Source organism: Microtus ochrogaster, chromosome X, assembly GCF_000317375.1.
Source record: "Microtus ochrogaster isolate Prairie Vole_2 chromosome X, MicOch1.0, whole genome shotgun sequence".
Taxonomy (NCBI): Eukaryota; Metazoa; Chordata; class Mammalia; order Rodentia; family Cricetidae; genus Microtus; species Microtus ochrogaster.
Window position 1 is genome coordinate 16,041,479 of NC_022026.1, and position 12,561 is coordinate 16,054,039.

The window sequence follows — 12,561 nt, forward strand, 5'->3', positions numbered from 1 at the left end:
GGCTCAACCTACTGGGAACTGAAAGAGCATGGAAGGATTCTCACAGGCTCATCATAGAAAACATGGCACCGCCAACACCTTGATTTGAAGTTCTGCTTCCGAGAATTGAGAGAGAATGTTTTTGTTGAGTTAAGCCTTGATGTCTGAAGTAGTTTGTCACATAAGCCAAGGGAAAATAATAGAAGAACTCATGGCTTGGCAATAATGTACGTGGAAATTATTTGGGCAGGCAGTATGGTGTAAGTGATAAAGAAAATAAAGGGCAGGGCTTAAGAGATAGCTTAGTAATTAAGAATGGTTGTTGCTGGCCCAGTGGTGGTGGCATATGCCTTTAAGCCCAGTATTTGGGAGGTGGATCGAGGCCAGTATGGTCTACAAGAGCTAGTTCCAGGATAGCAAAGGCTGTTACACAGAGAAACCCTGTCTCGAAAAACAAAATAAAACAAAACAAAAAGAATGGTTGTCACTCTGGCAGAGTACCACTTTCAATTTCCAGTACCCACACTGAGAGGCTTACAACTGTCTGTAGTCGGTAACTCCAGCTCCAGGGGGATCAAACACCTGCTTCTGGCCACTGTGGGCACACAATCGCATGTACACATACCCAAGCACAGGCACTTACATGGACACAAATTAAGAAATATAAAGGGTTTTTTTTTGTTGTTGTTGTTTTGAGAAATGGTTTCTCTGTAGTTTTGGAGCCTGTCCTGCAACTAGCTCTTGCAGACCAGGCTGGCCTCAAACTCACAGAGTTAGCCTCTGCCTCCCGAGTGCTGGGATCAAAGACATGTGCCACCACTGCCTGGCATCAAGGCATTTTTTAAAGTAACACAGAAAAGCAGTTTTCAGTTGCAACAATGGAGACAGATAAGAGAGGAAGGTTCTACTACATAACTCTAGTATTGTGCTCTATTCTTATAATTTTTACATTTATTTATTTCATTTGTTTGTTTGTTTATTTATTTATTTATTTATTTATTGTGTGTGTGTGTGTGTGTGTGTGTGTGTGTGTCCCAGGGATGGAACCCAGGTTTTTAGGCTAGTCACTAGGTGCCTTTACTGGATGAGACATCTCAGTGGCTCTCTTAGCACCAGGTTTTATGAATACTTATTAGTTACTTTTCTTGTTGCTGGGACAAAATACCCAGCAAAAGCAAGAAGGAAAAGCTTATTTTGTCTTCTAGTTCAAAGGTATAGTCAAACATGGCAGGGCAAGGCAGCTGCTCACACTGCAACAATAAGAAGCAGAGAGGCATGCACAGTGGTGTTCAGCTGAGTTAGCTTTCTCCTATTGCAGTAGAGGACCTCAGCCCACAGGATGTTGATGCCCATATTTAGAGCAGATCTCTACACCTTAATTATCCTCATCTAGAAAATCCCTCACAGACATGACCAGAGGCTTGCTTCCTCATGATTCTAGATCATGTCAATTTGATAATCAATATTAACCATCACAGAATGACACTGATGAAGGGTAGCTTAGCCAGAAACAGGTGATCAAGATGAACCTGGCTCTGAAAAGCTTGTGCAAAACTCAAGTTGGTAGCATTTGAAATTGGAACCCTGCAAAAGGAATGTGATATTATGGTTTGACTATAAAATATTGCCCACATGTTTGTTGCCAGCCAATGGGATTTGGGGATGTGACTGGATCCTGTGGGACTTGTAAGGAGGCCGCTTGTTCATTTACTGGCTACCCAGACTCCTGAAATAATCATATGGAAGCTATATTGTTTAAATCACTGCTTGGCCCATTAGTTCTAGTTTCTTATTTGCTAACTCTTACATCTTAATTTAACCCATCTCCATTAATCTGTGCATCACCACGAAGCCATGGCATACCAGCAAAGTTTTAGCACATCTGTCTTTAGCAGCAGCTATATGGTTTCTCTCTGACTCTGCCTTCCTTCTTCCAGCATTCAGTTTAGTTTCCCCTGGCTTGCTCTATACTACCCTATCAGGCCAAGCCAGTTCATTAACCAATCATATTCACAGCATACAGAGGGGAATCCCACATCAGGGACCTGATAGTAGGAACAGAGTAATCCATTGATGAACTCATAATTTGATGGCCTTATTGGGAGGTGATGGAAAGATTATGATGTAGTGCTTGATTGCAGGTGGACTTTTCTGTCTCACCTATCAGTACCCAAATATCCATACAGAGACTTATTTTTTATAAAAGCTTGGCCATATCTTAGGCTTGTTACTAACTAGCTCTGACAAATTAATTTACTTCTTTTTTTAAATTTATTTATTATGTAGACTGCATTCCTTCCATGTATGCCCACACACCACAAGAGGACACCGGATCTCATTATAGATGACTGTGAGCCACCATGTGGTTGCTGGGAATTGGACTCAATACCTCTGGAGGAGCAGTCAGTGCTCTCAACCACTGAGCCATCTCTCCAGCCCATAACTCACTTCTTTTAATCTGTGTTCTTTTACGTGGCTGAGTTATCTTTATTTTGCAATGCACATGTTGCTTCCTCTGAGTCTCACTGGCAACTCCTCACGACTCCATCCTTCTCCTTCCCAGTGCTCCATCTGCCTGGCTGATCCACCTATAACTCCTGCCTAGCTAATGGTGGTTAAACCAATAAGAAGGCACCTGGGCAAAGATACATCTTCACATTGTACAAAAATATTATTCCACAACACCTGATAGCATGGAGTAGGTCCCTGGATGCATGTTTTTGAAGGACTTATCTTGTCCCCTGTCCCTTTGTCTGTGACTCTCCGATTTTGTATGCTATGAGGTCAGCAACTTTGCTCCATCATATGCTCATTATGGTCCAGAAACAATGGAACCAGCCAACCATGGCCGGAATCCTCTAAACTGATGAGCCAAAAGAAATCCTTCTTTCTTGAAACCATTTTTTCAGGTATTCATTACAGCAGTGGACAGTCTAATATACCTTGAATACATGAATGTGCCTTGTCAGTGAGAAAAGTCATCATGCTTCAGATTATTATAGGAGACAAAAATTGAATCCAAGAGATAGATAATTGAAGAGGATATCTTACAATTGCCATTTATGTGCAAGCTTGATGGTGCCGTGCAGGTGCATGTGTATATACAAGCATTTGGAGACAAGAGGACTATCTCTTTTTAATATTTATTTATTTATTTATTATGTATACAATATTCTGTCTGTGTGTATGCCTGCAGGCCAGAAGAGGGCACCAGACTCCATTACAGATGATTGTGAGCCACCATGTGGTTGCTGGGAATTGAACTCAGGACCTTTGGAAGAGCAGGCAATGCTCTTAACCTCTGAACCATCTCTTCACCCCCCACAAGAGGACTGACTATCTTGAGTGTCATCCTTAGGTACATGCAGGGTCTCCCACTGGTCTAAAATCCATGAAGTAGGCTAGGCTGGCTACTAACACCAGGGATCTGTCTCCACCTTCCCAGAACAGGGATTATAAACCTTCAGCACCATGCCTCGACTTTTTTTTTGGCTTTTGGCTTTTGGCTGTGTACACAGGGTGCTTTATTCTCCACAGAGTGATACATGCTACAGTGGGTTGGGCTTGGGCCAATGTCCCCATATGTACAGAACAGAATAAAGTGGGTCTCTGAGAGGTCTGGTTTGCCTTGATGTGAAAGGGACATGGGAAGGTGTGTTAGAACCCGAGCGGCGTCTGTCCTGTGCTGGTCTTGGCTTGGAATGTAGGGAGGTGAGGCAGCTCTCCGTGTGGTTACTTCCAGGCAGGGGAGGCCTGCCGGGCTTGGAGGGCTTTCTGTACCACATCTTCCCACTGAGCGTCCGATATCTCCCGAGCCCAGGCAGGAACCCCTGGTGCAGGCAGGCTTACTCCAGCCATGGTCCTTTTCACCAGCTCTATGTGTTCTGGGTCCATGGGGATAGAGCTGTGGCTGCTCAATGCTGCGGCCCCCTCCTCATCTTCATCCTCACTATCTAATGGTGGGTCTGGCAAATGATGCCCCAGGGCCTGGATCCGATCTAGAATGTTAGCAGCTCCATCTTCTCCCTCACCCACTGGTGCCAGGTCCACCTCTTCTTGTTCAGGGTCTTGATTGAGGGGTTGGTAGGAGTAGCCTGCTGGGCCTGCTCCTGTTTCCTCCTGCTCTTCCTCGGGTTCTTCACTGCTCCAATCCCCAGTTCCTTCTGTAGGACCCTGATGTGGCCCTAAGTCCTCAGTTTGGTTGGGGAAGATACGTTCAGGGCCCATGGTGTCTCCCCCTAGAACTACTGCTGCCATCCGGGCAGGGGCCTCTCAGAGCCCACAGCCGGGCCTGCACCTTCACTTCCCATGCCTCGACTTTTATATGTGGGTTCTGAGATTGAAAGTTAGACCCTTCCGAGCTGTGGCTGGGGACAATGTCTGAGTCTGTGGCCCTATTGCAGCCAGGATCTGTGTTGATATCATGGCTCCTGTTATCATTGAAAGCTATGTGAGTGCTTAAGGTCTGGGTTGCTACCAGGGGCCATGTTGGAGTCGAGCAACCATGCTGCTGCTTGGCCTATACCAATCTGAAAGGCTCAAACTGCTACTGCTGGCCATGTCTGAGTCTGTGGTCCTGCTGAAGTTGGGTTTTGTGTTGATGTCTGTTGTCTGTATTACCACAGGGTCCCATGTGAACCATGTGTTGAACCATCAGGGGCTTTGCCAAACTGGCCCTGCTCCCCCTGGCCCAGGGCTTTGAATTGGCACTCCCCAACATCTACCCCATCTATGGTCTGCTGGAGCACGTGAAGGGATTGGTCCTGTAAAAATAGAGATAGAGGATCTCTGGGGCAACAGTATGATATTTGGGAGGAGTTTCTGTGAGGGTCCAGTGTTGATGGGGTATCAGAAGCCAGAGGCCTTGACCAACAACACATTATACAATGAACATCTGCAAGTGAAGCTGTTTGGAAAAAAGAGTATACTGCATGATATTATTTTCATTAGTTTTTTATTTACTTGTTTATTCATTAAAAATTTCCACCTCCTCCCATTTCCTTCCCACTCCCTCCACTCCCCCTTCCTCTCCTGTCCTAAAAGAAGTCAGGGTGCCCTGGCCTGTGGGAAGTTCAAGGCCCTCCCCCTTCCATCCAGGTCTAGGAAGGTGTGCATCCAAACAGACTAGGCTCCCAAAAAGCCAGTACATGCAGTAGAATCAAAATCCAGTGCCTTTATCATTGGCTTCTGTCAGCCCTCCTGGGCAAAAGTTGGGAGGATAGGAGTAGGGATGGGATGGGGGGAAGAGGAGAGGGGGAGAGAGAAGGGAGAAGGGGAGAATTGGGGAGAACTTGGGGGAGTGGGATGGTTGAGATGGAGGAAGGGTGGATATGGGAACAAGGAAGAAGATATCTTAATTAAGGGAGCCATTTTAGGGTTGACAAGAGACTTGGCTCTAGAGGGGTTCCCAGGTGTCCAAAGAGATGTCTCCAGCTAGGTCTTGGGCAGCAGAGGAGAGGGTGCCTAAACTGGCCTTATCCCATAGCCACACTGATGAATATCTTGCATATCACCATAGAACCTTCATCTGGCGATGGATGGATGGATGGATAGATGGAGACAGAGACAGAGACATTGGAGCACTGGACTGAGCTCCCATGGTCCAGATGAAGAGCAGAAGGAGGGAGAACATGAGCAAGCAAGTCAGGACCGCGAGGGGTGCGTCCACCCACTGAGACGGTGGGAGCTCACCAAGGCCAGCTGGACTGGGACTGAACGAGCATGTGATCAGACCGGACTCTCTGAATGTGGCTGACATTAGTTTGTTTTTTAATTAATATTCTTATTTGTTTTAAATTTATTTTTTATTTAAGTTTTCTTTGAGGGGTGTTCTACAAGGGTGATGGATGGGTATGGAGGGACTAGGAAATGAGTGGGGTTGGGGTGCATAATGTGAAATCCCCAAAGAATCAATAAAAATTATGTTTAAAAAAACAAAAAGAAATTCAAGCTCTCATGCCTGAGTTCCTCATTGTAGAAACTCAAGCATTAGAAATAAGACAGGAAATGTGTTTGCTCTCTAAGTTCAGTAATAGCATCTAACCCTTTACAGTTAGATGGTTATTACCTGGACATATCTTTGTAGTTTTTTATTCCATCCATCCATCCATCCATCCATCCATCCATCCATCCATCCACATGTCTATTGATTTATCTATTGATCTATCTACCTATTGATCTATCTATTGATCTGTCTGTCTGTCTATCTATCTGTCTGTCTGTCTGTGTATTTGTGTGCACATGCTTTGGTGCTCAGTGGTTAGGGGACAACTTATAGAAGGTTCTCTCTTGCCACTATGTGGACCCCAGGGACTGAACTATGGTTGTCTGGCTTTGTAACAAGTGCCTTTAACCCACTGATTCATTTTGCCAGTCAAGGACATAACATTTCTTTCCACCTTATTTTGGTTCTCATTTTTATTTTGCGTAAAATTAAGGAGTTGAATTGGATGCTTTCAGAAGGCATCCTTTTTTTTTCGCCCTTGGTTGCTTACCATTCTATTGTTTAATTATAGAAATAGTAAGATGACTTACAATTTCTGAATATCTGGTATATGCTGAAGTTTGCGTCTCTTGTGTTTTTAGTTTGTTTGCCTGTCTTCTTTTTCTTATCTGAGACAATTTCTTGATCCCTAAGCAACTGAGGGTGACTCTCACCTCCACTACCCAAGTGTTGGGATTATAGGTGTTTACACCCGGTTTATGTGATAATAGGTCTCAAACACAGGTTCTTGTGCACACTAAGCAAGCACAGTATCAACTGAGTATCATCTTTAGTCAGTTTGATTTTTCATAAGGGGTCTTATTATATTGCACCAGCTGGCTTAGAACTTGCTACACATCTCAGTTTGAGGCAGACTCACAATTATCCTGCCTGTTTCTCAAATCCTGGGATTATGGGCTTGTGCCACCATGCCCAGCTTGGTTGGGTGATTTGTATATACGTGCCTATGTTTGGGGGTTATGCATGCTGCAGCATGTGAATGATCAGAGACCAACTTCAGGTGTAGGTCGTCACCTTGCACGTGTTTGGGACAGGCTCTCCTTCCTTGTTCACTGTTGTACATGCCACGCTTATTGCCTGAGAGATTCCAGTGAGTCTCCTGTTTCAGGTCCCTATGTCTTTATAGGGATTGAGATTATGGATGTATACACTACTGTGTCTAGCTATTTATGTGGGTTCTGAGGATCCAAAATCAGGTTGTCAGACTTGCGGGACAAACACTTTACCCACTGAGCCATCACCCCAGCCCTTGTATTTTAATAAGTATGATCTCATATAAGCATCTTCACATTGCTGAATAGGTTTGCTACCTCCCATTTTACAGATTAGGACACTAAAGTCCATAGAGATTGCAATTTACCAATCAATATTCTACAACCTGTACTTGGCTAAATCTGAACTCTTCTCTGCTTCTGGAACTCTGCATTACTACAACGTATCATCTGCCATATACCAAGTCAATTTTTGTCATATTTGAATGTTGTAAACTGTAAATATTAATGTGAAAGTTCTTAGAAATTTTATACCAGCAGGGCATGGTAATGCACACCTTTAATCCCAACAGTCGGGAGGTAGAGGCAGGTGAATCTGTGAGTTTGAGGCCAGCCTGGTCTACAAAGTGACTCCTAGTACAGCCAGGGCTACATAGAGAAACCACGTCCCCCGGCCCCCATACCATCAAGAACAAAAACTGCATATTAGCAGGACATGGTGGCACACACCTTTAATCCTAGCACTCTGTGGGCAGAGACCGGCAGATCTTTGTGAGTTTTGAGGACAGCTTGTTTTATATAGGAGAGTTTCAGGACAGCCAGGGCAACATAGAGAGATTTTGTCTCAACAAAATGAAACAAACAAAATTAACTCAAATGAAGCCATGCAAATAAAGTCTTCGGGATGTCTTCATTCAGAACCTTTCTCTCAGTACTTCATGTGCAATGTGGAACATGTAACTTGAGAAGAAAAGTCTGGGGAGTAGAAACTAGCATGCTGGTAGCCAGAGACAGGTAGCCTATGGTGGGCAGGTAGGTGCAGACAGACAGAAGGGCAAGTGTACAAAGAAGTTTGCACTACTGGGAAAATAGATAGGAAGGCAAGTTACCATGTGAGGCTCGACTCAAGAAGCAGTGAAAGAGGTGAAGCACAGTGCCTTGTGGCAAGGAGTTCCAGATGTCAGCTGAGGGCACTTTACAGTTTCCAGTCAAAATGACGGTTTTGAGTGCAAGTGAAAGCTGTGCTGAAGAGACCTTCCTGGGATCCCAAAACTTGGAACCAGTGGGAAGAGTCAGATACGTAAGAGGAGGAAAACCAAGGAAAAATGCTAGTTCATTTTTTTAAAAGCACGTCTGATAAAGCTTGTCACTGGGTCAGATAGAACTCTGTTCACCCGAGTTGAAAAAGATATTGACTCATCGGGGACTTCAGGACTGGGATGGAATGGTAGTGGCTTTGGTGAGTTCCATGGTGGAATGTGATTTTTGTGAGGAGGCTTTGGTGGATCTGAACAACCTATATAAAGATGTGAATAAAATTAATGTGATAAAGCACCAGGGAGATGAAGAGAAAACAAACAAACAATGTGGAATTGGAGTTTTGGAAGAATTTAAAGCCTGGCCAGCAAGTTTACCAAAGGGTTAAAAGCATGGAAGACAGGAAGGTACAAATAGTCCCCGATGTACCCCTGATGTTCTAGGGTGGGAAGCACTTTAGCTGCTCCTCTGAAAGGATGGCTAAAGCTGTCTGGGAGTGAGGGCCGTACACAGCAATCAGAGGCCTTATGGTAAATTATAAATTTATTGGTCCCTCTACCAATATGCAAAATATTTGGACTTTGGTAGATACTGAAGTTGAGTGCACTTTAATTCCTGACAACACCTAAAACCACCAGGGGCAATGCACAGCGGTTGATGAATATGAGGATAAAAGGGTACAAACTAAAAGGACCAGGTTTATCGTAGGGGCGGGCAATACGTAAACTGTGCACATTTCTCTCCTGGAAAAAAAAAGCTTGAAGAACAAGCATGCTTAGGATGAAAAATGTTTGCCTAGCTGGGGTACTCACAGAAACTCAATGTGGCTAGGGAGTGACAACTGAAGCGGCTTAGCCACAATTCAAGGTTCTATCACATCCTGGCTCAAGAAAGTGGGGAGAGAAGCGGGCAGAGGCAGCTTGGCAAGTGCCTACCACACCACAGCTAGGGTCAAGCTAACAAGTGAGCACAACCATTCCCTCATGGCACTGGGATAAACCAAACATCTTGAGCCAGGCCCAAAACCATGGTGGGTAGAAAAATGAAAGGTCCCATGAAAGTTCCTCAGGATGGTGATGTCAAACAGATAGAAGTGATGTGTTTATTACTAATCTCTTTGCTGCTGGATCCCAAGACTAATTTCCATTCACCTGGAATGGCCAACAATGAATCTTAAAATTACTTCCCCAAGGATACCTTCATACTTCCACTATTTGTCAGAAGGATGGTGGCCTAGCACCTTGCTTTGTTATCCTGTCCCATCTTTCTAAAAAGGTTTTATTACACAGATAACATTATGCTAACTTCTGAATGTTTTTACAGATTTAGAAAAACACTGAAAAGACATAGTGGTGTATCTAAAAGAATAAGATTTCAATCCATACAAGGTCCAAGGATCCAGGTACAACTGCAAAATTCCTGGCGGCATCCTGGTCCAGTAATATTGGTATGCTGAGAAAATCCTATAACAGTCAGTGCTTGTAAATGTATAAAAGTTACAGATTTGTAAAATAAATGGAGAAAATAAAAAAGAGCTAGATATTCTTGGGGCTTCTTAGACACTGGCAGAGTTTCACAAACCACCTTACCCAATTATCTGCCCATCCTCTATATAACTTGATAAAGATGGGTGGCATGCAGAATTGAAACAGGAAGGCTAAAGAGGTTGTTGAGCAAGCTAAGATCTTTGTAGGACAGGCTAAACAGCTGTGTGTCCAATTATCCCATCGTCCTTTTGTGTTAGAAGTCACTACAAGCTCAGACAGCTAGAGCTGAGGGCTAAGGCAAAAACAAGCTGAACAAATGATTATAATATGGTTTTGGAAAGGGGCAGATGCTCCGTACACAGTGCTGTAACAGCTGATGGCTGCACAGAAACCATTAAACAGGCAGAATTTATCACCAGTCACACCTTGGTAGCCACAAAAATACCTTATACAATTAAGAAAGGATTGAGCAACCTTCCGGTCAAGTCTCTTTCTAGAGTGGCATAAAATTAAACTCTACAAAGGTGGTATGCATATTTACAGAAATATGATGTAGTCTTTGCAAGCCATGTTATCAGTGTTATACAGGCTTTCTTGGGCTAGCGTCCTTCCAAGTCTCTGAGACCTCCCTCTAATAACTGACCCAACAGATAACCCAGATTAAGTGTTAAAAGGGACACCATCCATCCCTATGTATGCCTGTACTCCTGGTATAAAGAATGGGAGCAAGAAAAGGAATGGGTAGTTGTACTAAACAAATAAACATAGAAACCATGTGACTGAAAAAAAGAAAGAAAATGTAGCCAATGGACCTAGTGAAGAGCAATGTGGATAGTAGTCATTCATGAGACTGACTGCTTAAGACAAGATACTGTCAAGTGGGCTACACTCACGAGGCCTAGTGAAGAGCAATGTGGATAGTAGTCACTCATGAGACTGACTGCCAAAGACAAGATACTGTCAAGTGGGCTACACTCACGAGGCTCCATTTTATGGGTGTCCCAATGAGAAAAGGAAAACTGGAAGGTGTTGGGTCAGCCATGGTAAAAGAAACAGATGTGAAGACAAATACATAATAGGAATCATAACCCCTGATAGTTTTCCATGTAGCAGCCTGCAGGCCATTGAGTCCTCCTGGAAATCAGGAAGCAGATGTCTTTACAACAGTATGGGTCATCTATCCTCAGTTACTACTAGAGACTGATCACTGGGTTCATGTAAAGTCTGCAATCAACACCATTTGGCAAATGGCTAAAGTCACTGACATTCCTGTAAAATGTTCAGAATATCCTACATGCTGTCCAGTCATATGAGTTCTGGTCTAGACTGTGGCCTTGACAGGTGAATTCTATGACAGGACATATAGTTAAGTCCCTGTAAAGGACAGGCCAACAGAATACATAGGGCCTACACCTGTCAGGGCAGGGTGCAAGCATGCCCTCACTACAAGGTACACAGATCAGAAGAGACATGAGTTATACCTGAGTTCTGTTCTGAGGGACCAAAGAAAAGATAATGATTTTACTTTGGCCTTGACTTGTAAGAATCTGGAGTTTAATAGTCTCTATACAGAGATATTGTGAAGATAAAAATGAATTAGGTAAATATACATGTACTCTTCTGTCTTCCACTTGTTTTTTCCATTGACATTTTATAATTTATTATTTTTATTTAACCTATGTTTAAATAATCCTAGATTTGTTGAAAAATAGTGCAAAGGAGTTCCACATACCATTCGCCTAGATTCCTCAAAATCAAACAGTTTATATGATCAATCTAATTCCAAATACCAGAAAATTAACATTGATGTGGGGCTGGGGATGTAGCTCAGTGGTAGAATAATTGCCAAACACACAAAGTCCTGAGCTGGAGCTCCAGTACCACATAAAACTAGGCACGGTGGTGCAAGCCTGTAACGTCAACACTAGGGAGTTGAATGCAGAAGAGTAAGAAGTTCAAGGTCATAGCCAACAAGATAGCTCAGCAGTTAGAGGCCCTTGCAAACAAATCTGACAATTTGAGTTCAATTCCAAGAACTCACAAGAGGGAATTGACTCCTATAAGCTTTCTTCTCACTTCCACACATGCATCATGTTATGCATATTCACATGATTATATGCAAAAATTTAAAAAGGTTCAAGGTCAGCCTGTGCTATATGGGACCACCTACATATTTTATTCTATTAAAAAGTATATATATATTCCAAGATTATATGCTTCATGATGGCTGGTCTCCTTTATCTGAGACAGTTTCTCAGTCTTGGTCTTTCATGATATTTATAATGTTGAACATACCCATTATTATACATAAACCCTCTAGTTTGGGTTTGTCTGATGTTTTCTCATGATTAATTTTGGGTGGCTTGTTAATTTATGTCATCAGGGGATGGCATAATGGAGATAATATAGTGTCCCAGTTATACAGACACTTGCCACAAACCTGGATCTAAATTTTGACTCTAATAGACAATGTGACCCTGGTTTTTGTTTCCTCATTGGGCATATGGGAAATATCAGTATGTATCTCCTCAGGCTGTTGGGATTAGTAAACAAACATGTAAAAACGTATACTGTGGTTAGAACATTGTTACCTAAAATGAGGAGCTGGGCATTTGGTGATTTTACTAATAGAAAGCACGTTCTTGGCAGTTCACATACACAAAAACCTAAAGGAGCAGCAGGTGATTTAGCAATGTATATCATTCTTTTTCCCTACCCAAAGGACAAGGGCCGAAGACTTATTGTCAGCAGGACTTCTGGCCTACAAAGAGGTAGACTGTTCATTTTAGCTACCAACCTGCTTCTTTCTAAAACTCCTGAGATCAGGTCTTGCTTAAACCAT

General features: G+C 43.1%; 1 protein-coding gene across 1 annotated transcript; it reads right to left on the reverse strand.

Moving 5' to 3' along the window:
* Positions 1-3,540: 3,540 nt before the first annotated feature.
* LOC101986101 (male-enhanced antigen 1) lies at positions 3,541-4,292 on the reverse strand. The gene has a single exon (XM_005358513.2). The coding sequence runs from the start codon at positions 4,234-4,236 to the stop codon at positions 3,712-3,714; it is 525 nt and encodes a 174-aa protein (XP_005358570.1). The 5' UTR covers positions 4,237-4,292; the 3' UTR covers positions 3,541-3,711.
* Between the last annotated feature and the right edge of the window lie 8,269 nt (positions 4,293-12,561).

Coding starts and splice junctions, on each gene's coding strand:
- LOC101986101 (XM_005358513.2), bottom strand. CDS start 4,236: ATGGCAGCAGTAGTTCTAGGGGGAGACACCATGGGCCCTGAACGTATC.